Source organism: Rhamphochromis longiceps, linkage group LG13 (assembly GCF_057381845.1).
Source record: "Rhamphochromis longiceps isolate RC_006_pf linkage group LG13, R_longiceps_female_GT1.1, whole genome shotgun sequence".
Lineage (NCBI taxonomy): Eukaryota > Metazoa > Chordata > Actinopteri > Cichliformes > Cichlidae > Rhamphochromis > Rhamphochromis longiceps.
This window is the reverse complement of record NC_140569.1, coordinates 29,913,325-29,941,089: the sequence shown is the minus strand read 5'-3', so window position 1 is coordinate 29,941,089 and position 27,765 is coordinate 29,913,325. Positions and strand designations below refer to the sequence as shown.

The 27,765-nt window shown below is 42.0% G+C and overlaps 1 protein-coding gene and 1 pseudogene across 3 annotated transcripts in view; one reads left to right on the top strand and one right to left on the bottom strand.

The window, feature by feature from the left end:
• Positions 1 to 27,765, bottom strand: part of rims1a (regulating synaptic membrane exocytosis 1a) — a 133,342-nt gene that overhangs the window by 27,614 nt on the left and 77,963 nt on the right. For all 3 annotated transcript variants that reach the window (XM_085428968.1, XM_085428966.1, XM_085428967.1), the window contains exons 5-11: positions 27,248 to 27,519; positions 22,942 to 23,636; positions 11,158 to 11,198; positions 9,710 to 9,823; positions 9,480 to 9,579; positions 4,039 to 4,162; positions 783 to 829 (exon numbers count right to left, since the gene is read on the bottom strand). In XM_085428968.1, the coding sequence (XP_085285094.1) occupies positions 783 to 829; positions 4,039 to 4,162; positions 9,480 to 9,579; positions 9,710 to 9,823; positions 11,158 to 11,198; positions 22,942 to 23,636; positions 27,248 to 27,519 (1,393 nt within the window). The remainder of the gene's footprint in view (positions 1 to 782; positions 830 to 4,038; positions 4,163 to 9,479; positions 9,580 to 9,709; positions 9,824 to 11,157; positions 11,199 to 22,941; positions 23,637 to 27,247; positions 27,520 to 27,765) is intronic.
• LOC146656088 (uncharacterized) lies at positions 14,988 to 16,632 on the top strand (annotated as a pseudogene).

The following is a 27,765-nucleotide window of genomic DNA, read 5'->3' as shown; positions in this document are numbered from 1 at the left end:
ATAATTTATCTATTAATTAGAAAAGAATAGGATGAAAAAAAAAGCACATAGTGTACAAACAGCAAGGCAACGCAACTAATAGTCTTTATACCTCACCTTTACAACTCTACTAAAATACAGAAGGGAATATTTTTTTAACCCGTGCCGTACATTTGTCTGACAGTACTGTAAGTTCACAGTATTATTATGACGACTTTTACGCATAAAAAGCTACTTTCAGGTGCCCATTTGTCACAAAGGGTCACCACAGTGGGAAGCTGTGCATGTTTTGATTTAGCAGAATTTTACACTGGATGCTCTTCGTGACACAACCCCAAAGGGATCTGCTAGAATCAAACCAATGACCTTTTGGTTGCCAAGTAAATTTGTAAACCATTACGCTATTGAAAGGACATTTATGACATTTTTAATTAAGTGAATTTACTCAATATTTTTTCCACTAATGAAAACCACAAATTTTATTTTTTTTACATTTTTGTGAACAGTTGAATAGTGTTTTTTAAAAACCTTTGAGGTAGTTCTTTCAGTTTTTCTTGACTCATTCACACAAGACCTAATTCTTAGAAAGGAAGAAAATATTTCAAAATTTTGGACTATTCCTTTAAGTTTATATGACATAATATGACATCCATAACATAAAGTATATAATAGTACATCAACAAACGTATTTTTTGCTATAATTCATATCATACAAATGAAATCAGCTAGATATACAGATATACGACATACATAGGTGACAAACAAGCACAGAGCAGTCTCAACATGTCAGAGGAGATACCTACTAGATTCTAATGGAGGGTGGGACGTGTCGGGGATTCTTGGGATATCACTGAAAGAGAAACCGCAAAAACACATGAGTCACAGTTGTACTGGCACTGAAGTCAGACTAAGAATGTTAGATGTAAAAGTGACACACAGGCGTACATGCATATTCAGACAGTAGTTACCACGCAGGGAGAAAGCAGCACTGTAAACAAAGGTTATTTGGATGTTGAGATTAAAGGATCATGTGGTTAAAAAAATGGAGAAGCAAAGGGAGATGTGAGTAGAGCAAAGCTCTTCCTGTGACTGCAGTGTTTCCCAGACTCACTCAGTTCTGTTCGACCAATCACAACTGGAAATTATAATGGGTGAAAACCATTAGCTCATTAGCGTCTATCCACACCGCCATCTTTTCTTATCCATCACCACAACCCATGGGAAACACCAGAATCCACTGCACCAGCTCAATGTAATGTAAAGGAAAAGAAATGGTAATCTGTGTAACACTTATCAGTGTAATTTTCTTTTTCAGTTGAAATTTAAAGTGTGCTAATCTTGGACTCACATCAGGCATGTGATGGTTTTACACATGAAGTGGCAGTGTTTTAGAGTTTTACTTACCAAACAAACCATTATTCAACAATCAAATCCCTAAAAAACATTCTTTTTGAGAGAAATATGGATACCACTCAAAGAGCTAGTGTCTGGACTTAAAGCTAACTAAGATAAACTAGCATAAAGTCTGGAAATAGCTAGGCTAGTCATCTCCTACCTTCAACTTTGTACTTAATGTATAACTGTCAGACTGAAATTTTCTTATTTCTGCTTCAAGTTGAAAGAAAACTGCTTCATTTAGTAAAATTTTTACTTGTAAATTCAAGTATTAAACTGATAAGTGTTTCATGGATCATAGGTTGCCTTGAAACACATTCCAAAATCAAAAATAGGAAACATGTATATGGAAAAAAAAAATATTGCTTGCTTTATGAAACCCAACTTCAGTAATTCAGAAATAAGGTACCAGGGATACTGTGTGCTGGATTTTACTAATAGACTGTATATAAAAGACAGACGTAGCCATCACACCATCCGGTTTTTAAGTGATGACGTGATGAACCCTGCTTCCGGGCCCAAACTACTGCGTTTAATAAGGCTGTTGTGTATTTAACATGTTTTAATGCTTTGTATCTTGTTGTATTAATCTCAACAAGCCTCCCAAAACAGTCAGTGATCACTGTTGGCCTCTCTCGGTTTTTATTACTGCTATTCATTTTAAAGCTCAGTTTTTAAAACTATAGCTAAGCCCATGCAGCAGTATATTAATGACTAACCTCTTGTTGTGGATCCTGGCATGCGATTGTATTTGTTCGTAACCATCGGGAACCCTCACGTTAACTTTTATCGAGTGCAAAAACATTTAGTGTTCATCCTCCAGCTTCACTGTTTTAATTATGCTAACATAGCTGTGTTGCTAGCGATCACGTAGCACATCATTATACACCAGCTAGCCAAGCTTCAGTAACCCTACAAACTTTGTTAAATTTCATAAATTCGGTTTTCATGGATGCCTGAATGTAAACTTAATTGTTACACCTGGTAGAGCAGCCACACTGATCATTTTATTACAGATGAAAGAGTTTAGACAGTTTTTAACTCTCAGTGACGCTGCAGTGATCGTGTGACTTAGGGACCTGCAGCGGAGTTTAGGCCCAGGCACGGCTAATGACGTCAGACTTAAAGACCAGATTGGCCAGTGCTTTGAAAAATCCTGTTCTTCCAAGTCCTGAGGATTGTTTAATGTTGCCATCTTCAGTTTTTAAAAACAGAAGTTGCAGCTGCGTAGTCATTCTAACTTGTCAATCACAAGACAGGCTGTTTATCTGACATGCCATTCTTATCGTCCTTTTTTGACTCCTAGTGGGACCAAAATTTAACAAAAAACCAATCATGTTGCATTCTATAACAACTGACACTAGTCGTCCTCTTGTGGCCATTTAAAAAAATGCAAGTTTACTTGCTTGCTGTGACCATCTTTTATATACAGTCTATGAATTTACTCGAGGGTAAGACTTAATCAGGAGTTTAAAAAATAGGAATTCCAGATGCTGCACAAACAGCTTAAAAGCTTGCGAAAACACTGATACGTTGATGGATGTTTTCCGCTGGACATTTTGCATCCCAACAGGTAAACTTGTAGTTTAATTTAGCACACAGTGCAGCTACTTTCATGACATCAATTAGATTTCTCACTTAACAGTATTACAGTTAGTTCCTTTAGGGATGCAAAATGGCACCAGCAAAACCAAAATAGTTTCCATAAGCGTGGCAGAATTAAAAGGTCCTAAAAAAAAAAAAAAAAGATTACTTACTGATATTTTCTATACACCCTTCGTGAGTGTTTGGAGAGAAATTCATATATTCAACTTTTTTTTCCATCAATAAGCAGAAAAGTAAAATTTGAGAGCTGCACCAGTGGGCACTTTACTTTTAAAATAACCCACTGGATTGACCTTATTACACACAACAACAAAACGTATTCAAAATACCTGAAACCAGCTTGCACCCTGGTTTGTGTGACGTTTTTGAAATGACAGCTCTTGAACAATAATAGAAAATGAGAGGGTGACACCTCAAACTCCCTTTCTTTGAATTAAATTTTTCCAAAGCTTTGCTAATGTTAGCAATGTAAGAGTTAGCAAGTCTGCTAAATATAAGGCAAAGTTAGTGTACCTGAAAGCATCCAATTCAAAGTATCTCGAGAAAAATGAACTTTTTTTTGTTTACTGATGACTTTTGATACTAATGATTTGAAATGATACACTTAGAGTTAAAAATAAATTTTACTCAGGGCGTCTACTGAATTCAGAAGTATGTTCATGACTGTGCTTGTTGAGCTTTGCAATCCATCGACTAAAAACTTCACATTCAGCTTCTCCTGTCTTTAATGGAGCTTACAGACAGTTTTATTTGGTCAATAATAATTCAGCTTTTACCATCCGACAAATAAAAGCAAGTGCTTTTTTAAAGGGGACATATGAGACATGGCTATCTCCCAGTCCAAAACTTGGCAGCTGCAGGCAATGGCCAGTTGTTTTTAATACGTTGAATGCAGCTGTGCATCATAACCTCCTGCTTTGTCTGAGGTCAACTCTGAGTCCAAATAAATGTTGCCTAATTAAATAAGGGTTTCAATTTACAAATAGACTAGTAACTGACAAACCAGGTAAAAACATATGACTCTGACAGTATACTGGACGTGTTTCATGCCTGACTTACCCAATAGGCCTGGATACCACCAACTCCACTTGAGGGTCAGCTTGAGACTCCAAGATGATGTTGTAAACCTCCTTCATAGTTGCTCCCGGTAACAGCTTCCCGTTCCACTGCAAAACCTCGTCACCTGAAATCAGATGTCCACATTGTCATAACTAGCTCAAAAGCCATGTCAAAGTAATGGCTGTTGACAGGATTAAAACAAATAAAGTTTTTATTTGAAATTAACAAAACTAAATAAAGTTATCAAAGGACAAAAAACATGACATATGTCAGTAAATGAGTCAGGATCATTGGCATGTTTGAACATGTGCTAATGTAGTAAGTGAAACATTGTTTGGGAAAAGAAGAGCACAAAAGTCTGCAGCAATAATAGCTTAGGTGCAAAGTTATTCTTCCCCCTGAGGTAACAAGTGGAGCATGCGTTTATACAGGGGAACACTGGACCTAGGTGTTCCCAATTCATCATCACCCAACCACACCCCACTGGACACCTGCAACACAAAACACAAAGACAAATACAACCTCCCAGCCCACGAGCCAAAAGAGACAGTGTCGTCAACTGGCACCACCACAGCCTACATACTACCTTAACCTTAGCAGCATGATCCCACATAAGAACATCTGTCAATACGTGTGACCATGGCCACTTCCACATTTTTAGATCTCTTGATTAGCATACACTAGAACTACAAGTTCAGAGACCACGCATCGTATACCACAAATATATAGCATGTGCCTTCCTCAGACTGGTAAGGGAAGTGACATCTTCCAGTAAAAGTTCCAGCAGAAACTATGGTAATATCCGACCATGCCTAAGAATGACATCAGCTCTTTTTTTTTTCTTTTGTTCTCTGGCCAGCGCCTTCCCTTGGCACTCCTCGTTGTGACCACAGCTGACACCGGCCAACAACATGCTCGTTGTAGATTACTAATGGATAGCAAATTCACATTTAGCCAAGTCAGTGTTCAGTCGGACTGCAGACACTGTAGAGCTGGGCGATATATCGAGTTTTTAAAAAAATATCGATATATTTTTATACGAGATATAAGATGTGACAATATCCTTTATATCGATATAGTCTATGTTACGTATAATTATACTTGTGGAGCCGCAAGTTTGCCTCTCTTTCGTCCACTTTCGTCTTTACGCAACGTTACTCGGCCTCGCCTCTCCTTCACTGAACACAACTCCCCCTCCTCCCCCATCGCTTCACCTGCAGGAAGCGACAAGATGGACACGGCAAATCTCCATTAACGAGTTACTGCGCATCGCCCCGTGCGTGGGGCTGGACGGCGTCAATGTGTTAGCTAGCTAACCACGCTAACGCCATGCAGCCTAGAGGTGCTGCACGGACTAAAATCCTTTCATTTTCTCAAAAGTTGACAGCGCGCCTTATGTATGAATTCTGGTTGTGCTTGATGGCCGCGAACCGATTTTATGTGGAACACGGCGCTCAGCAATCTGTCAAAAAATGTTTTAGTACGACTTTGGTAAGCTACGGAGCTGCACCGCTTGATGGATTGTCGGAGCATTACGGCTGAGCCTCGCGGAGTGATACGTACTGTGCTTCAACGTAATATTACCCTACTGTGTATAAGGACCATAAATGGCACCTGTTGAGAGACGTGGTTGCGAAGCGGATTTCAAACTCCAGGCTGTCAGTCACGCAGTACAAGTTGGGAACAGAGCAGCTGTGAAATCTGTCTTTGTTATTGTGCTCAGCGTCTTTTAGTTTACATTTTGACTGCACAATTGTGAGCTTTTTGTTATGCACAAAAACAACATTGTTTTCTTTTATTTATGGAGCATTATTATTTAATAAATGCTCATAATTTATTTTTGAGTAAATTTGATGTACATCTGCTCTATGTTAATAAAAGTGCCTGTGTGACATCTGGGACACAGCTTTGACTAAGAACTCTCTTCTTGTTCTTACTTTATGGCTTTAAAAAAAATATATCGAGATATATATCTTATATCGCCATCCAGCTAAAAAATATCGAGATATGAATTTTGGGTCATATCGCCCAGCCCTAGCAGACAGACATTTAAATAAGGAACAAATACACAACATATGAATGCCACAAATGTCATTCTATACAACCACATCATCCAGACAGACAGTGTAGCATTCCAGATTTTTAATCAATAGGACCATTATCACTCGAACAGATAAACTTTACTCATAAACTTTGCAGATCAAACTTGGTCAATACAGTCATCCAATCATGGAAGTGGAAATGCAACAGGCTTAGTGATACTGACCTTGCCAAGAGTCTAAACAAAACCTGAGAGTGTTGTCACATAATGGGACAAGAAAACAAGGGAGCTAGAAGCTAGCCAGCTAGAAGATGATGGGTCGATGATGTTGTTTTAAAGTATGAACCTGACTTCTGCATCCAAGTACTTACACTTGTCAGCTGACACCTAGTAAAAGTGCTGCTTAATGGGGAATATCAATAATCATATGAATCATCAAATGAATTTGGTGAGTTTGTGAACGTGTGTCAGCAAATAAACGTTTGGAATTTTTCCAGCTCGTCACACAGAAACTCTTTTAGGTGAACTAACAAATTATTCACATTTATGAGAGTTTTGGTGCTTTAAACCAACCACATGCCTAATTCCCAGTACCAACTTTTTCCCTTTCTGTTACTACTAGTGACTGGGTAACCACAAAAGGGTGGTTTCAACAGACAGAGCTGTCTTTTCTTAAGCAACTCTGGTGTAGAAATTAAACAACTCTTTCGTGAGATCTGCTTCACCACTGTGGAAGGACCTGGCCTGAAAGAAGCATCCAACAACAGGCAGCACTTGATCATCAGGACTGAACTGGCACCACTCAGCCTGCTTCGTAAATGAGCTTCATCATTCCTTGCGATGCAGCCAACTTCTATTTTGCCAGCTACCTTCGAATGTATAAACTATGCTGGAAGTCATTCACATAGTCAGTTTAGTTTTTTGGAACATTGTCATCCTTAACCCTCAACAAACCCTCAGCACCGTATACAGAACAGGCAAACACCATGTCACTGGGGCTAAAGCCAGTTGTCACTTGTGAAACTTCTCTGGCTGTCAACATGAAGCATTGAAAAACCCTTCTACCAAAATCTGCCTAAGAACAGTGACTTTAGCATCTGATGAAAATGCTCCAACAACCCTGACTTTGACCTGTCCAGGGTGTACCCTTCCTCTCGCCCTAAGACAGCTGTGATAGGCTGACCCTGACCCTAACAAGGATAAGCACAAGAGAATGGATGGACGGGCCCTGACTTTGTGCTGATAGGCTGATGACTGGAAGTGCTGCACCTGAACTTGTTTTAACAACTGGGCAAACTTGGAAGGTAAAAATTAGAAGCCTGATCATTTTTGCATCACTTTAGGGATTTCAAAGATAGAAATAAATTGTCGCTTTCACTACAGACCTGGTTGTTACCAGTTGTTAAGGATATGCAACTGGGTGATATGACATATGACAATAAAAAGATAGTTTAGCTCCAACTTGGAAGGAAGCAAAGGACCCACAAGTTAAGGAGCATATGCTCAAAAGGTTCTTCTGAAAAGGATATTGGGTATTCTGTCATGAAAATAAAACCATCCGGTGTAAACGGTAAATAAGCACCATCACAGGGAAGTTCTTCACATAAGGAACACAAGTGGAGTGTAGCTTGATGTGTTTCAACACAAGGTAGCTCAAAAGAAACAGCTAGTCTAGCAGACACATTTACTTGTTTTTTTTCTTCAGAGCTTAACAATATGCCTTCATATGCTCTTTTTCCTGACACAACTTTTTGAAGTGTTCTTCCAAAACAACAAGACTCAAAAACTCTTAAAGAGATTTTATCTCTGAAGCTGCACAACAAATATTATTCAACAAATCAAGCAAAAACTCCAGGTAGTGCCGCTTATAACCTTTCCTATCATTCCTGAACTCCTCACGATAGGAACCATCCCAAAATAGCTGCTTTCACTAACTCAGTGAGTTGACGTTGATGCAAGGAGGTTTAATGATTACATTTGGCTTCCCAGTTACTTGCCATGAGCAGTAAGTTCTAATATATTCCAATATATTCCATAGCCAAGTGACTTGCTCCTAATCACTGCCACACAACTCCCTTCGAGGTTTTACCTCTGAAGATGCATGCCCAAGGCTGATATTATTTAACACATCACATGGAAACTGCAGGTAGGGCTGCTTATTCTCTTTCCTACCATTTCTAAACTGGTCGCGGCAGCCTCAGAAATGGTAGGAAAGCTAGGTAATACTAGCGAGCATCCCTTCTTCAAATTGAAAAGGATAGAACAAGGAAATAACTAGCATCTGGCAACAACCTCACACCCATGAAATGCACCCAAGACAAAAAGTTAAACTGCATTCAACCTGACACACAACCTAGCAAGAAACACAACCTAAGGAACAGTGCTGCTATGCCTTACAGGAGAAAAACTCCCATTTAAATTGTTACACATCAACATGTCAACACTTATGTTTCTTTGGTCAGGCAAAACCATGACTGTTCCAAACAACATAAATTTTTCTCACCCTTAATCAATCAGGTGGAAGGACAAACCCGTAAACGCCAGCTAATTGGGAAATTATCAAAGACCAAGGCCCAACTTGTAAAGACTGGTTCAAAACCCATGATAATTAATGGGACGTTACACCATTAGTCAAGTAAATGAATAGAATTGTTCTTTTTGCAAAACTACATAAAGTAACCAAAGGGGAAAAAAATGGTATATGTCAATCAATGAGTCAGTGATAGCATATTTTGTGCTAGTGTGGTGTGCGAAATATTATTTAGGTAGAACAGCTAATTTTGGCTGATCCCCCAAGGAGTTGCCACAATGGGTAGCTTTGCATGTTTGATTTTTTTTTTTTTTTACACTGGATGCCCTTCCTGACACAACCCTCAAAGGGATTTGTGACTAAATCAAACTAGGAACCTTTTGCCTGTTAGCCAAATGTGTAAACCACTACACTAGAAAAGCAAAAAGGTCTGCAGCATATGGAGTTAAGGATCACAGGAACACTAAGCCCAGGTGTTCCCAATCACTGATGACACAACTACACCACACCAAGCACCTGCAACACAAAACAAAAAGATACTAGCTCTTCTAAACACACTAGCGAAAAAGAAAAGACAACCTGCAGCATGCAGCAGCTGAATAGACGAGGTCGTCAGAACGTACAGCGCATCAGTTATGATAAGAACAACTACATTTTCACTTTGTTAGGCAAGATAAGTGTCAGGGTATCAGGTAAAAAAAAGATTTTTCTTATATCATCTATTGCAAGACATACAATAAGACTCTCTATGTGACAAAGCTTATTAAACAATCGTAGTTAGGACATTTCGATGTTTATAAAGACCTTACATTTGACTGATTATTACTTCCCAGCATTTGTGAGAGGCTACTGTGCCAATTTAGTGGATACCTGCTCTCAGATGTCCCACCACATCAGCTAGGCTTCCCTTCTTAACCTTGGTGATGAAGGCTCCTAATCTCCCTGACTCTGTTACTCTGCCTCCCACCACCTGAAGAGAAGCAGACAGCAACAGTTAGTGAGAAATATCTGACAAGTGGACAACACAGGATGGCTCAGTTAGAATTAATAGACAGAAAAATAATTTAAGAAACTGTTTGCATGTCTGTGTGACCTCTGACCTTTAACCCCAGTAAAGCGCCAGCTTCTTTCGGCATGGCAGCAGTTCTCTTGCTGAGGGTGATCCGTCCAATCAGATGGTCTCCCTCCTTGGATGGCTGCCAGGTTACAGGATGCTGCAGCAGGACACAGGAAATGGTAATAAAAATGAGCAAAGTGACACTCAGACACATTCACAAATATGCACACTCACTGGTATTTACTTCATATATACTTTGACAAAACACTTTGAAAACTATCAATAATTTTAACTGATTACAGAGGTAGCTTTAAAAGACATAAGATCTGGCTTTTCAATTCAAATTTTAAGTGCACAAAAGTCTTGTTTCCTAAAAGTTGTTTCTAAGAGAAAAGTGGATACTACTCATAGAGCTAGGGTCTGAATGGTAAGCTTAACCAAGATAATTACCTCCTAGCTTCAACTCAGTACTTACTGTAAAACTGTGAGACTGAAATCAGTTTTTTATTTTCATTTTTAAAAACTTTGATTACCAATTTTCATTCTGGATTCATGTACTACACTGATAAGTGTTTAATGGACAAGGCTTGAAGGCCACTCCAAAATCCAAAACAGGAAGCATACGTTTTGCCTTATTTTTGTAACAGGCTGAATTTCTGTCTATACTGTAGCTGTAAAAGATGCGAGCTCTGATAAACCAGGATTTCTTTTGGATTTTTATCTTACTGACTGGACTTCTACTGGCCACAGTACACAGACTGCATTTAGCTCTGCTCTAAGAAGCCTCGATACAGCAGGACTGACTCATTGCAGTGCAGCTATAAAGATAATGAGTGTAACTCTCCCACAGGTACAAGAAGAAATCATACTACACTTAATGTTTTAATAATTTTAGGTACCATAACAAGAGCTGTAAGCCCATATTGGACTATTTAAAACTTCATAAATTATTTATCACTCTCAGTTAGCTGCCACACAGCCCAGATCAGACAGCTGAGCTGAGTGTATTAATTCAAATAATTCAAAGTCAGTATCTGCCTTTGTAATTATAGCATCATTGTTTTGGCATGGATATGTACCATATATAACATGACCTCTCTAGACTCAGCCCACAATGATTGATTTTAAACCAGGGTTTTTAAGTCAATGGTCACCACCACGGTCTTTAACAACATAAACATACTATCCATGTACTTCACAACAGTAAAGTAACCATAGTCAATAACCATAAGACATCATGTGTTTTACATTAATAGATTCTTCAGAAAAATTGAAAAAACAAACTTTGTGGTAAGACAGGAGGATCAGACTGTAAAGAGACAAACACTCCATTTGGCACTATTTGGTACTCCAGTACATCCACATAAATGTTTACACACTTGGGACTTTAATTAAAATACAACAATAACACCTGAACAACTTCATGCTGATTCTCAAAACTAGCTTTAATGTATGAAAAAATATTAATCAGAAGGAAAAACACTGACTTACATGCCACACAGTGGGGTCATGTGGGTAGCATTCCCAGTCGCCTGCAAGAGAAGAGAGATCAGATCAGCTGGATAGATGTGGAAGTCGCAGAGGAAACAATGACCTCCCTTATATCTCCTTCTTCTTCTTCGCGCACGCACGCACACACACACACACACACACACACACACACACACACACACACACACACACACACACCCTGTATACACAGCACATACCAGGAGTCCTCACACACACAGCTTAGCCAAATTTGGGGGCTCTTCAGGAGGTACTTGTTTACAATGGGGAGGCTTAAGTTTATTGAAAATTCAAGCCTGGGCTGGAATTAGAAATGTATCACCACGGCAGCAGGTGGCCTAAAAAGTTTTCCACTGAGGCAGCGATGACACCAACGGATGGTTAAGCCTTTTAAAACACTTTAAATCCATCCAAGACACTTCAGAGATTAGGTGTTATTGATCTCCTCCAGGGGTAATGCCACAATGTAAGGCCAAATACAAGCACAAGCGTGTCAATAACAGATATTTTCTCACATTATTTAGGTATCGGGCATAGGTTGAGCCAATGAAACAAATATAGATATGTGGTAATAAATTATATGTGTTAATAAATATGTTTTGATAACCACTAAATTGATTCACTTATTAAGTGATAATAATACTAACGATCAGTTTTAAAGCTGCTATACATCATAAAAGTTAATATTGTTAAAATCTAAATCACAAAATAATTTCCAGAAAGTTCTATTGTCTTTTAACATGGAGCATTTATTGACCGTTCTGACAAAATTATAAAAATTAAATATTATTTGCACATATTTTGCACTTTTTCTACACCCAAAATTTTTTGCAATTTATTGCTTAAAAATGTATCGTGCAATTTACTTTTTTTTCTGGGGAGTCCAACCGGTCGCAGCAGATGAACCACCCTTGCGTGCACCTGGTTCTGCTGGAGGTTTCTTCCTGTTAAAGGGGAGTTTTTCCTTCCCACTGTCGCCAAAGTGCTTGCTCAGAGGGGGTCATACAATTGTTGGTCTGTCCTCTGTTGTCTTTATATGATTGTAGGTCTATGCCTTAGAAAATGTTGCTATGATTTGGTGCTGTATAATAAAAACTGAAGTGAACTGATGTAGTCTTAAAAACTCTCAAACCCTGTATGTATCAATCATGATACACGAGACATTGAGGGTTAAATGCAAAGATATCGTTATGGAACTTGACAAAAGTGAGCTAAATAAATGCTAAAATTAAAGCTATTTAAATATTCATTCAAGTGCTTTTCAAAAGTATACAGTGCAAGAAACTGAGCACAAAAGTAAGAATAAAGTTATTAAAATGAGTAATTAATGATTAATGTTTTCTTTGTGTCTTTAAAATGTAAATTGCAGAATCACTTAAAACTGAAATGCAAAATGTTATTTCAAATTAATAAACACAGACTTTAAAGGTCATTTTTTGTAAATAAATTTATAAATCTTCCAAAACAAATCTAAGGCATCAACAGGTTTTAGAAAAATAACCGACATAGCTTTATGCCCCAAAAAATCGATATATTTTGTTGAAGAGATATCAGCTGAAATCAAACTAGGCTCAGCCATACTTTTATCTATACCACAAGTAGACGTAGCACGTCAGCGTCACCTTTGTTTACGCAGGCAAGTCATTTACATATTCAGATTTACAGTGGTAGCCTCCTAAGGCAAAACCTCTTTAAGAAAAGGACTAAAAATAAATATCAGGAAAGGCAGCTGGGTTTTTCTTATACTTTGTGGATAATAATTACAAAAGTAACTTTGAACCAAAAATCAGCGAGTGAGTAGGTTAAAAAGGAATTTTATAGCACTTTTTGTCACGGACCCAGTTCCAGGGATTCGGGGTCCATGAGCAGTGTGGACTACTATTGTAGTTATTATTATTATTATTATTATTATCATTATTGTGGTTGTTGTTATTATGGTTGTGTCTGCTGTCCTGTTTTTCCGTGTTGGTGTACTGTCAGGTGTTTAGGGGTGTGTGCTTGTGTATGTGAGGGTGCGGTCGTGGCAGGCACTTTTAGGCCTGGTGGGTGTGGCCCTGCCAGCTGACCGGTCCCACCCAGGAATCCACACACACCTGGCGCCGATCAAGCCTCGTCAGAGGAGCTTCAAAACAGTGTGGCTGAGAGCTCCTCGACGCTGGATCGTTGAGTGACTTCCCGTCAGTCTTAAGTGTATTGTGCAAGGTTAGTGCAAGTCTACTGTTAGGTTTTGTACTCACGGCTGCCTTTGGTATGCGTGTTTCCTCAGGAGGAATTGTGGCGACCAGGAGGCAGCACACGGAGAGTACACAGGGAACGGAGACAGAGCACGGAGCACGGGATAAAGGAGAAGACACGGAACGGGAGTTGGGATCGCACGGGGGGATTTATTGTTGTTCGGATTGTCACCACTGTAAATAAACACTGTTGCACTGTAGAGTCCTGCATTTTGGGTCCTCCTTTCCCCACATCCCCACGGTCTGCCAGCGAGACCGTGACAGAACGATCCAGCCATTATGGGCCCAGCGGACTCAAGGACCGTCTCACAGGAGGAATTGCTCGCCCAGCTCTGGAAATACTGTCGGAGCATTATCCAGGCGGCAGATCCACATCAGAGACACTTACAGGTCGTATTTTTTGATTCCTTCTTATCATCAATCACCTCATCTGTGAGCTTTTTGGACATTAAGAGACTAATTTCGATTATAACCACGCTGAGGGAAAGTTCCTGTTTTGAGCTGTTTGGTTTGGGCTGTCCGGGCGAGGAGGATATGGCAACCTCCCTGGGAGCCCTTGCTGCCTATTTCTTTTTTCATAGGCTGATAGCCTCCCCGCCGTCGCTTGCAGCTCGTTTGTTGGACCCTCCATTGCGGGGGAAACGTTTCACACGCCCTCTGCACCTCACCACATCTCCACTCACCTCTGCGGCACCTGCTGAGTCAGCAGACCAAGGACCGGCAGCTCAAAATCACACAGCTGCTCTCCTGTCCGGCCGGCTGGTGGAACCTCAGCCTGATACGCTGGCCCCGGCATCGTTAAAGAAGCGACGCTTGCGCCGCCGGCGTGCCTCACCGCAGTCAGACTCTAAAACTTTCCAACAGCCGGCTGTGGTGAGTCATATGGACAATTCATCTTCATTCACCTCATCTGTTTATTCACGGGACTGTGTGAAAGCTAACCTCGTAGCACAGCCAGCTGCCCAGCCTGTAGCCGTAGCACAGCCAGCTGCCCAGCCTGTAGCCATAGCACAGCCAGTCCAGTCAGCCTCTCGTCTTCATCCTCAGTTGGAGGCTGATATGCCTGCTGGAACTACCCTGCCATTATGTCACCCGCCTGTTGTTTCTACATCGCTGTCCAGTCTACCACGAGTAGCTGCCGCACCATTATCACCTCCGCCCTTTGCAGCTACTTCTCCACCAGCGTCCCATCAGACTGCAGCGACCGCAGAACTCTCGACTTCACCATCCACATCACCCGCTCGACCGTCATCTTCGCCACCTGCAGCTTCCGCATCGCCATCTTCACCTCCGGATCAACGACCATCTATACCCGCGTCGCAGCCGGAGGAGCGGCTCAGCGAGCGGGAGGAGCCCGCGTCGCCAGCTGTGGAGCTCAGCGAGCCGGAGGAGCTCAGCGAGCCGGAGGAGCTCAGCGAGCCGGAGGAGCTCAGCATGCCCGAGCAGGAGGAGCTCAGCGAGCCGGAGGAGCTCAGCATGCCCGAGCAGGAGGAGCTCAGCGAGCCGGAGGAGCTCAGCATGCCCGAGCAGGAGGAGCTCAGCGAGCAGGAGCAGCTCAGCGAGCCGGAGGAGCTCAGCATGCCCGAGCAGGAGCTCAGCGAGCGGGAGGAGCCCGCGTCGCCAGCTGTGGAGCTCAGCGAGCAGGAGCAGCTCAGTGAGCAGGAGCAGCTCAGCGAGCAGGAGCAGCTCAGCGAGCCGGAGGAGCTCAGCATGCCCGAGCAGGAGCTCAGCGAGCGGGAGGAGCCCGCGTCGCCAGCTGTGGAGCTCAGCGAGCAGGAGCAGCTCAGCGAGCAGGAGCAGCTCAGCGAGCAGGAGCAGCTCAGCATGCCCGAGCAGGAGCAGCTCAGCGAGCAGGAGCAGCTCAGCGAGCCGGAGGAGCTCAGCATGCCCGAGCAGGAGCTCAGCGAGCGGGAGGAGCCCGCGTCGCCAGCTGTGGAGCTCAGCATGCCCGAGCCGGAGCAGCTCAGCATGCCCGAGCCGGAGCAGCTCAGCATGAGCGAGCCGGAGCAGCAGAGGAGCTCGGCGAGCGGAAGGAACAACCGGCGCTGCCAGCCGAGGAGGGGCTCTCACTGCCAGCCGAGGAGGGGCCCGCTCAGCCGGAGGTCAGCGAACCGGAGGGACCTCCACGTCTAGCGCGGCCTCCACGCCATCCACGTCCAGTGCGTCCACGTCAGCGACCGGCGCGTCATAGACCATGTGCCACGCCTCGCTGTTGCTCACCGGAGCAGCGACGTTGCCATCGGACCCGTGGCAGGCCACCAGAACCGTTCCGCCGCCACCGGACCCGTGGCAGGCCGCCGGAGGAGCAGCGCTGCCGCCACCGGACCCGTGGCAGGCCACCAGAACCGTTCCGCCGCCACCGGACCCGTGGCAGGCCGCCGGAGGAGCAGCGCCGCCACCACCGGATCCGTGGCAGGCCGCCTGAAGCGTTCCGCTTCCATCATGGGGTTGGAGGTAGGCCGCCCGAACTGTTTTCCCACCACTGCCTGACCCGTAGCGGGTTTTGCCTGCTTGCGGTCCACTGGGTCGGCCGCAAGAACTGTTGTTCCCACCATGGCAGTGGTTGGACATTTGAACTGGGGTTTTGGGGCCCTCCGTCCGGGACCCCCCGCCGCCCGCCCGGGGTTGGTTGTACTGTGGTTTTTGTTTTGTTTTTGTTTTTGGGTCGTTATTATTATTATTATTAATAATAATAATAATAATAATAATAATAATGGATACTTTATTGATCCCCATGGGGAAATTACTTGTTTTTCTCTGCATTTGACCCATTCACTCAGTGAAGCAGTGGGCAGCCCACTAAGCAGGCGCCCGGGGAGCAGTGTGTAGGGACGGTACCTTGCTCAGGGGTACCTCAGGGTAGCCGTTAAGTGGATTCGAACCGCCGACCTTCCGATCATGGGGCGACCACTTTACCTACTGAGCTATCCCTGCCCTGAGCTATCCCTGCCCATAGGGGGGGATAGGGGATTAGAGGGGGGGTACTGTCACGGACCCAGTTCCAGGGATTCGGGGTCCGTGAGCAGTGTGGACTACTATTGTAGTTATTATTATTATTATTATCATCATTATTGTGGTTGTTGTTATTATGGTTGTGTCTGCTGTCCTGTTTTTCCGTGTTGGTGTACTGTCAGGTGTTTAGGGGTGTGTGCTTGTGTATGTGAGGGTGCGGTCGTGGCAGGCACTTTTAGGCCTGGTGGGTGTGGCCCTGCCAGCTGACCGGTCCCACCCAGGAATCCACACACACCTGGCGCCGATCAAGCCTCGTCAGAGGAGCTTCAAAACAGTGTGGCTGAGAGCTCCTCGACGCTGGATCGTTGAGTGACTTCAGTATTTAGTATTTATTTATTTATTGTCATTGTCAAGAACAATGAAATTGCGTTTGGGGCTTCCATACAACCCAAAAAAAAAAGAAGAAAATAATAAATACCCCTTAAAACCCAAGTGTACATATTTAACCCAGTGTGACTCCAATGCAATAAGACAATCCTTAGCAATAATGTTCGTAGAAATTCAGACAAAGACCTGAGAAACATGACAAAATACAACAATGCAACCCATTCAATATTATTGTACTGTGAGATATGATATCAGATATGATAGTTATCTGTTTAAGAAAGAGGGGGGGGGGGGGCAGGAGGGGGAAGAGAATAAAGATATGATGCACCAATGCAGACCAGTTCATTGCTATTAAGAAGTTGGATATGGTTATTGTCCGTGAGAGGGGGGCAGAGAGTTCAGTCTTAAGTGTATTGTGCAAGGTTAGTGCAAGTCTACTGTTAGGTTTTGTACTCACGGCTGCCTTTGGTATGCGTGTTTCCTCAGGAGGAATTGTGGCGACCAGGAGGCAGCACACGGAGAGTACACAGGGAACGGAGACAGAGCACGGAGCACGGGATAAAGGAGAAGACACGGAACGGGAGTTGGGATCGCACGGGGGGATTTATTGTTGTTCGGATTGTCACCACTGTAAATAAACACTGTTGCACTGTAGAGTCCTGCATTTTGGGTCCTCCTTTCCCCACATCCCCACGGTCTGCCAGCGAGACCGTGACACTTTTCACAGATAAAAAGCCATAAAGTGCTTCACAATAAAACACAAGAAATAAAAGCATAACATATCATAACAATTTAAAGCCACAGAATAAAACATAGTCTGTATAAACATGGGCTCAGCTGCTTTGTGATGGAGTTAATGGAGGCTATACAACATAAAGACAGTGGAAGAGAATTCCACAACCTCGGTGCCACTGCCTGAAATGCCCAATCTCCTTTTCTATTAATTAATTATTAATTTATTCCTAAGACTGTGTTTAGCTCTAGCTCGTGACGTAGACCAAAATCCAAAGCCTGTACACACGGGCTGCAGGGCAGTGCTGCACTGTGCGCAGGACCTGGACGACACTGTTATGACACAGAGTAAAACAGAGCCGAGCATTCCTAGGAGCCGGGGAAGCTATGAGGTTAATGGCTTGGGACAACTTATAGTGATATTATGTAATCTTAAAGCAAATGCTCAACCCAGTTCTTAGTTTCATAATTTGAGCGTGAACATAGTTTCATGCAGTGGGTGAGCCACATGGCTGCGAGTGTGTATTGTTTTTGTGTTTCGGCACTTTTAATGGCAACAAAGAAAGAGAAAACTCCACTACGGGCTCAGGACACGGTTTTGAACACAACTTGGAATGGGACTTTAACAACAAATAATATTTTTCACGTTTCCTAAAAGAGACAGTGTGAAATAAGCCCTTTAAAAATAAACCTTTACGATCCTAATAATAGAATATTTACAGAAACCCATCAATGTTTCATGGCCTACAAGGAGCCTTTGTGGAGGGTGAATCCACACATAAGGTTTGTCCATGAAATTAACAGGCAAATAGTTACCGTGTGTTAATTTTATGACATTTCTGGTTATTTTACTTTGACTGTGGCTAAAAATTCTTTGCTTATGCAGGAAAAGCCTTGGCCACATGGCCTAAATAAAATGTATTCTCTATAAAGAAGAACCTGCAGTTTGACCAAAACCACGGGAACCGAATTTATCCGGTCACAGCTCAACAAGACTTTGGCATTTTGTTTTTACAGTGTTCTTAAAACCAAACAAAGAGGAGCAAAAGCATTTGGAAGCTGCAAGTGTTACCATGCACAGCTAGCTAGCTTACTATCTCTAATAGAGCATTAATTGGTCCAGGATCAGTATTACAACTCAGCAATTACATTTTCTGAGCATTCAGCTAGCAGGAGTCAGCCAATTCTTTTTAACTATCACTAGCAAACCAACATGAGTAGCCTAAATTTGCCTAAAACAACAAACCTAACTTAATAACATATTTATTATGTTGCATAAATTAATAAAGAAAACACTTGCAATGCTTACCATTTATTCCAGAAGAAAGTTTTACATAACCACAGGCTTTTTTTATTGCGATGCTATAACATCACAACAACGTGATTGGTCAGTTGTAATGCTGATCATGGACAAACATTATTACGAAAATACAAGAACAACACCAACACAGGGATACAGATACACCCTCTAATAGTAAGTTAGAATTACTTTTTTACATTTGTAAGGATTAGAGATTGCCTTGCTTTTGAAGAGAGACCCAGATGGCCACTTGAGGACTCGAAACAATAAGTTCAGTTGGAGCAGCCTCTCTCTGTCTCTCGCTAGCAAAGTTGACCCAGACAACAAAGTAAAGCTAGTTTTCGGCTACGAGCCCGACACAGAATCCAATGTATCACTCAGAAGTCCCTTTACTACTGTTCAGAGCTGCGGACCTGTTTTATATACACGCGGAATAGTTTTCTATACGAGATCGCTGCAAAAAGTGCAGCCTTACCTAATGTCCACCCTACTGTTACTCATTTTATATTAAGATTTAAAAATCTAGTTGGTATTGGTATGGCGAGTAACCTTAATAGTAATAAATCACACAGAAATAGTACATTCATGTAGTTGTAAAAAGCATGATAATATATTAAGTAATCCAAAGTACTCAGAATACGTTACTCTAACGTATTCTGAATACATAACATGGAAATACCCTACACTGTATGAGTACCATCTATTGTTTATGACTGTTTATGTCAAGTACCAACTACTTGACAGTACTTACCCTATCACTCAAAAGTCAGTAAAAATCAAACAAGTACCAATGTTGTGCATTTATCAGTACCTGTTAAAGGTTATTAAACACAGAAAGATAAAAGAAATTCTCTTACATTTACCAATATGTAGTAATTTAAACTAATCCGTGATCATGTGGTTAAAAATTCTTTTTTTAACTTCTGGCTGCGTCGGAACTGAAGCTAATTTTAGCTCTACACTTCAGTAACTCCATTTAACTTTAACGACAAAGAGACAAAACTCCTTTTTAATTTTGTAGCCCTAAAAGGCTACTGTTTAAACAGATTACATTTTCAAAAACACAAATACGTATCTATGCTAAACAAGTTATGCTAGAACATGATTTTACTTGTTTATCTTAGCCTACATCTTACACAGGGCTAGCTAGCTCTACAGCAAAGGGGCTGTTAGTTTATTTCTGTCTGGTGCCTGGTACAAGGACACTACATGCAGACATTGAGTACATAAAGGACCTTTTCACAAGGTTCACGTTTATAACAAGACTAGTGGAACACCAGCACACAGAGTAACTATTAGTTAGCTTTTAACTGTAGCTGATAAAACCTGCCAGCATCAGTTATTTTATCTGGCAAACTCCACTATAATCAATAAGTCTGCCTTTATTTACATCTCTATAAAATCCAAGTAAAACCAATTAATCTAAAATGCAATAGATTAAATACTGCCTGACAGAATTCTCAAGTGTTTGTATCATGTTTCCCTTTCTTCCATTGAGAGTGTGAGTTGGTAGCGCATGTTTGTATGTAGGACAATACTTGCACAGATCTACTGTGCCCCGAATTTACAATGATTTACATGCCTGGATGCTCCTTAGCTGCCAGCAACCACATCTTGGCGCTGACCTGGTCTCAGTCTCGAGCTAAAAAAGGAAGCAGCGAATTGCTGCCACACCAATGTGTTTAAAACCTGGCCTGACAGCACACTCTCATCCTAAACCTCCACATGATGAATGTCACAGCGGCTGGTGTGGGTCCAGGCTGGCGCTCTACCCTTTGCTCCACAGAATGCTCCACACTTTTGTTGGTTTCCAGTGAAAATAAAATTTAATGTAGCATGAGAATACAATCAGTGTGATTGTTGGGTTCTGTTAATTATTATTAGATGAGATGAGGAAAAGAGAGGTGAACTCTAAGAGTCACGAGTGATCTTTAAAGGCCCAAAAACCTTTTTAGAAAATCCATGCATCCTTACGTTATCACTTAGCTGAATGACATTACTTAAGCTTGCTGTTACAGTACATGTCTCAAAGGGTCAAACTGCTATCTAACTGCTATTTATGACTAGCTACTAACTACCTAAGGACCCAACTCTCATCACCAGCTACGATCCTCTGGACTAAAATTCAGGTAAGTTTGTGAGAGGAGTTTGCTCTCTACGCAAATTTCTTGATGCGTTTTGAAATGACAGAGCCCACAGGACAAGTGGCAAGAATGGGACTCCCAGGAAGTGATAGAAAAACAGCAGCTCTGAAATATGAGACTGGTCATATTTAACTCAAGCAATGCTTTTGTAGCACTGGTTACAAGCTGCTAAACAGTGAAAAATATGACTTCCTTCCAGCTGTGTATATTTATTTATGGCTTGTATTATTTTTAACACAGTCGGATACATAGCAGCCAGTCCAAATGCCTTGGAATGGTTAGTAGTGAAGTGACATAACCCAGCTTGGACATGACAAGGTTAGAGTGTAAACAGTTGTGTGTGCTCAGGCTTGGGGACATAGTTGGCTATGCAAAGCCACAGAAGGTCAAGCCTGGGATTAACTGGGGTCAAACTGCCCCCATCACAAACACACTACACGCACACACGTACATGTGTGCTCAGTGTGGGATTGTCCTCCCTCAGGGCCAAGCTGAAAACAATACAATATGACACACAGGAAAACGTTCAGATACACACACTTGTTAACGTGCATGGCAGTTTATTGGGTAGCTGCTCATTTTGACAACCCGGACTGCCGGCTACAGCCTGCTGCATGCACGGCACACAAAACATTAGAGAATGTCGCAGGACGTGCCACGTTTCTGCAGGCGCAGCCAGACCACGCCTCTCAAATGTTGCCTTTGCAAAGCTTGTTCTCAAGCCGTTTGGTGTGTAACACATGAGGTTTTAGCGCTTCACTAAGCATTATAAAAAAAACCTGATAAACGAGCAGTGCTTCTCCAAATCAGGAGGTTACATCAGAGTCGCCTCACCTGTGATCAGCGAGCACACGGTGTTAAAGAAGCGAAACGTTTGTAGCCTCGCAGACTGACACAGTGCAAGTGAGGATCACAGATGGAAACCGAACAACTGTCTGCACTTCTTAAATTCATTTCCCATAATATAGTGGTCAGATGGGAGCGTTCAAACATACACCCTGCAAGTGCAGCACCAATACAATGAAATGCATGATGTGAAATAAATTCTGTTGGTAAGGTGGGGATTTTTATGTGCCTAATGCTAAAGACCCACACAGTCTAGTGGGTGCCCTGGAGACTGGAATATAATAAAAAATAATATAACATTAACACAATGTCCTCCAGGGATCCCACTCTGGGTTGTCCATAGGGATCTAGTTTTTTTTTGTTTGTTTTTTTAAGTAATTGCTTCACATGTTACTTAGTATAGCTACAGTCCAGCAGTAAACTCTTTACAAGAGAGAAAGCACTAAATGAAGGTTTATGTTCATTCCAAATATTCTAACCGATGGTAATCCAAAATCAGTGGATGAATGTGAGCTAAGAAAGTAAAAGAATATAGGAATAAGAATAAGTTGTAATCTTTATGTGGTAGTCTTTAGAGGTCTTTATGGACTTTCCAGCTGATTTTAAATATGCAAAACATAATAATAACAGCAGGCTAAAAAAAATACATGCGCTAGCTCAAAGCTTTTGTATTAAAGGAAAAAATCACCGGTCCTTAAGTTGGCAGTCCGTCAGGCTTATAATACACACTTTTATTGTGAAAGGCAATTTTTAAAAAGCTGGATTTTTTAAAATAATTGAAAATGAATGATCATCTTATTTTATTTATTTGATCTTAACTTACATCTTACTTACTAAAATGTTTTATTATTTTGCATGACTATAAATTTCCATCCTTTATATTATATTGTCTTCCTGGTTGATGATAGTTCACAGCAAAAAAACACATTAAAACAGAGATTTTGGTTTTAAAATCTAAATCAAAAATGTTGTCACTTGAAGAACAAGGCTAATGTACCGCTCTGACTTAAGATGCCATAAACAAAGGGTAGGGTGGATCATTTCCTCATCTTCTGTCAAAATAAATATCTCGTGAATTGAATGGACGGATAAACAAACAAATGACCAGACAGATATCAATATATGCCACAGTTTCTTCATGAACAGAAGGTAATGATGGATATTCTCTCACCTCTCTCGCTGACACTTTCAATCTCGGCATCCTCACAGCTGCTGTACTCAGGCGTGGTCCCGCCCTCCTCCTCTGAACTACTGACGCTCGTTTGTCTCTTCCCTCCGGCCCCCTGCCCTCGTTTTGACTTGTAGGGCCGCGGCGGTGGCGGACGCAGAGATTCCGATTGATCAGAGCTTAGCGAATCGTTGCGCAGCATGCTCTCAGCTTTGTCCCGTTTGGTCCGTTTCACTGAGGGTCCCTGGCCCGGGGCTGAGCCAGGACCTGAATCAGGAGGTTCTCTGAGTTCAGGGGGAGGGGCTTGCTGTGAAAGAGCATGTTCATGCAGCCCACCTACCCCACCCGCTGTCCTCTGTCCAGGTCGGGCACCGTCCCCGACCTCACCTCCCCCTACGCCTGTGCCTCGACCCTGCCCGGGCACAGGATGGCCCCTGCCTCCAGGAGGGACGGGCCCTGCTTGTCGAGGGGGCGCACCGGTGTGGTCCATGTGATGGTAATCCCCCTCTTCTGTCCGTCTTACTCCAACACCTCCCACAGGATCGTGCTCCAGAGAACGTCCCTTTGTCAGGCGCCGACTTTCCCTGCGTTCCCTAGACTCCCCCCTGAGGTCCCGGTCCATGGAGACTTGGGTCTTCAGCCTGGGCTGGCCTTGCCGCCGCTCTCCCCGACCAGCTCCTCCACCCCGTCCATTCCTCCTGAGGAGGGAAAGTATACAGATGAGGGGTGATGTCAGACAAGATACTGGTTTGGTTAGAGAACTGTTCAGCAGGAAGCTTACAACGGCAACGTGTGAGTGACAATGTTACACAGGTTAATGCAAACTGAATCATCTCATTGTTTTAGCCTTCACTGCCAATAATAATTAACCTGTAAATCAGTATCTGTCACTCGGGGTGTCACAGGGCATTACATCATCACTTAACAAGTCGGCGATAGGGTGTTTTGTCACACAATCTGAAATTCCGAAGTTTTCTGTTCCCATTGAGTTAACAATAAATCATCACATGTGCGCGTAAGAAGGCTCTTCAATGAGTAGCTATATGATTCATTTGGCGGAAAGTGAGTCACAAACCGAGCATCACAGACAGCTGTGACAGCACGTGGAGGGTGGAAGACTTTGGTTAATGTATGTGGCTGCTTTTAGCTTCTGCTTATACAATGTATCCACTTAAGCCATGTGTGACAAATGCCACTGGTGTGATTTGCATCTGTTACCATTTCATTGTTAACATTAGTGTCCACTAACAGAATGTCACAAGTGAAAACTCGTTCTACTATTAAGTAGCCTCATTCTTCCATTACAATGAATGGCATAGGAAACAATGCTAAGAGGCATAATCCATCATTGTATAATGGAAGCAAATGAGGAATGTGGGAGATGGTGCTCAATAACACAAGCATTAGGACTGCTTTCTTTCTGCTGGCTGAGACAACACAAGATAAAATGGGCACTTTTTAACAATTTTACACATTTCACTTGCTCTTGAGGAGGTTTATGAAGTTCAATTATCTGGTGAATCCAGGAATTGATGGCTACCAGTACATTGTGGTTCTTTTGAAAAACGTGGCTCTTGAAGAGGAGCATCTCAAGAAAAGCAGTATTAATCAGTGAACCCCACAAATCCCAAATTATGGAACTAGCAGAGGTCAGAACTAATAGAGTAAAAAATCAAGATATCTTTGGCTCTGTCTTTTAAAAAATGTATTGTATGTATGTATTGCTAGTTCTCCAGCTATACATAAAGGGAGTGCTGAAATGCCATTAGTGCAATAAACACAAAGCAAACATTTGGACATTGAATAACCATTGGCTGGCTGTCCTTTCCACACATCTGATGTGGGATTTATGGTTGTGTGATGATGTCTGTTTGCAGACATGCGCTTATGTGCAGTGCTCTTGGAAGCCAGGGGTGTGATGGTGATGACAATATAAATAGGTCAGAGACTGACTGGTGGAGAACGGAAAAGGATCAACAGCAGAGTTCACCATGAAGAAGAAGAAAACAAATGAGAAAGTTATAAGAAATATAGAGAATGACTGTCATGGACACTTTAGATAATAAATAACATTTGGCTTCACCTCATCTATGCATTCTCCTCCGCTTATCCTTATCAGGGTTGTGGGGTGGCTGGAGCCTATCCTAGCTGGCTTCACCTCATTACAAAGATTCTTTGCATAATATGACTCCCGTCTTCTCCACTCCACTCTGCCCCCTAGTGACAACTCTAAGATCTAGTTGAGGATCTGCAAAGCTCCATGAAGGAGTAATACATTATGTAACATTAACATGTCTCTGCTAAATTTCATGTAGCTATATGAACATGTTATTTTTAAATTGATTTTTTTTCAGTACAGGTATCTGATCACATGTCTTCTTAACCAAAAAGGCTGTAAATCAATTGGGTTTTATATTTTTAAAGAAAACAAAAGCACATGTTTTTGCTGTTTATTGCAATATGAGAAATATTCCTGGTGTTACAGGAGGATTTGAGTGGACCCACTGCTGTTCATGTAAACAATGTCAACATCTGTCTTTTTACAGTGTAGTTTTTATTGTTCTGTCAGCACCAGCTCTGGCTTGGGAGATGATGTCCCAGAAAATATTGTCAGTAAACATTGGGAAAGGATAAACACCAACAGTATATTTTTACTTGCTTTACGTGTTTGTTTGTTTTTCTTTTTTTTATTATTCCTCAAAACAACCTAATGCAGCGATGTTAGTGGTCATTGTCTTTGGAAGTGATATGATCTGAAAGAGAGTACCATCACTCCAGAGTAACTCCAGCGCGTGCAGCACCTTCTCATTTTTCAAATTAAGGTGGATCCCTCCATTACTGAGTCACAGTATCAGAGGGTGACAAATTAAGGGTGAATCATATGCTGTTGCCTTCACAGTACTCAGGCCTTAGATGGATTGATCACATTCTGTGTGGGAGTTTTTTGAGTATTGAGCTCTTGTCACCTCATTATGTAAATGTAGCAGCAATTTTACACATTGATCTTCATCTCTGTATCTGCATGCTACCATAAAATCCACAGGGTACCTGCACAGATATTAAATGCACATGTTGCTGCAAACAGAGGAAATGTATAAAATTGAGACCAGAGGTGCACATAGACTCATCATGGGCATGGACACTTAATGGGAATATTGGACTTTTAATTATGTTTAATTAATTGTTCTTTTTCAGGGGTAGAAAAAAATCGTACAGCATACATCCTTAATTACTTTATAAAACAAGAACTGGGTGCACATTATTATTATTATTATTATTATTATTATTTTCACTAATCCACAAAAGATCTAAATTATACACACAGTCTCAATTACATGATTCATGCATAAAAAATTATTGATTACAACTGGTAGTTTCTCTTTCCAGCATGACGAGTATTTGTTTTGGTATTTGGAGTATTTGGACTGACCAATACACAAATGGAAAGTGTGCTGCCACATGAACAAGTCAAATGCCTGAAAGGTTTTATGGTCAGACAAATTCAAGCAACTAACCACAATGACAAGAGGTATGTTTGGAGGAGTAAAAGCGAGCCTTTCAGAGCTAAAAAAAACTGTACCAGCAGCCAAGCATGGTGATGGTAGTGTTGTGCTCTGGGCTAGCAATAGTAGTCCACTGTAAAAGTGAATAATGAAGAAGAAGAACTACCTCCAAATTCTTCAACTTCCCCACAGATCAACAGCTGGATGGTTGAAACACAATTGGGTGTTCCAACAGGACAATGATCCCAAACACACATCACAAGTGGTTTTGTAATGGTTAAACAGGGTCATATTAAGCGTGTGGAATTCCCACCACCCCAATCTGAATGTGGACTACATTTCAAAGCTGGGTTCATCCCAGGAAACCAACCAATTTGAGTAAAAAATATCAATTCTGCCAAGATGAGTGGTCAAATATGCAGAATTAAGTCAGAAGCTTATTGATGGCTAGCAAAAGTATGTGGTTGAGGGACAACATGCATATAATTAAACCTGTAAGTCTACTTTGACCCCATGTTCATTTGAGAAAATCCAAAATAAATGCAAAGTTGTGCAGCCAATTCTTATTTTTTAAAGAGATTAAATCAATCATTTGGAAAAACAACTTGTGACCACAACAGCATTAAAAAAAAAACTTTGTCAGCAAATTACTCTCCTTTATATTTTAACATTGAACATTTCACACTTTTTCAGTGATGTTCATCGCACCCATGAGGTAAAAGAATAAAATATGTCTTTTGTTTGCCCATGTCTGCATATGCATTTTTCCACAGAAACACGGGTTCTACTTTATAGCTCCGCCTTACGTGTCTCGTGGTGGTTCACTGAGCGACCGAGCATCAGTGCCAGGCGCGGTCCCAGGTGCGCTCGGTCGGTTGGGGTCGTAGATTGCAGTGGTGGACCCCGGTGGTGCTTGGGAGCGAGATCTGAGCTTCTTATCCCCGGGAGCTTGGCACACTGATGGCTCGCTGACGGCTGAACCGAGGCCAGCGGGCTTCCCGGGGGGCCCGGTGAACCACTCCCCTGGCTTGGTCAGAATCTCCTGCTGCTTTCGGCAGTTATTGCACACCCAGATCACCTAAGATAGAAGGAGCACGGGTGGGGATTACAATAACAGCCATACGACACATGCATCTTTATCAGCTAATCTGCCAACAAGCTGTCATCACAGAGGTTCTGCACAAACAGATCAGATAATATATGACATATACTTGCATAACACGACAGTGAAGTAGTGATGAGGAGCTGAACGCTTTTCACATTAGTATCACAATAAGGTGTCGAAGAGAAAGGAAATATTCTTTACTGCAGTTAGTAGAAATCA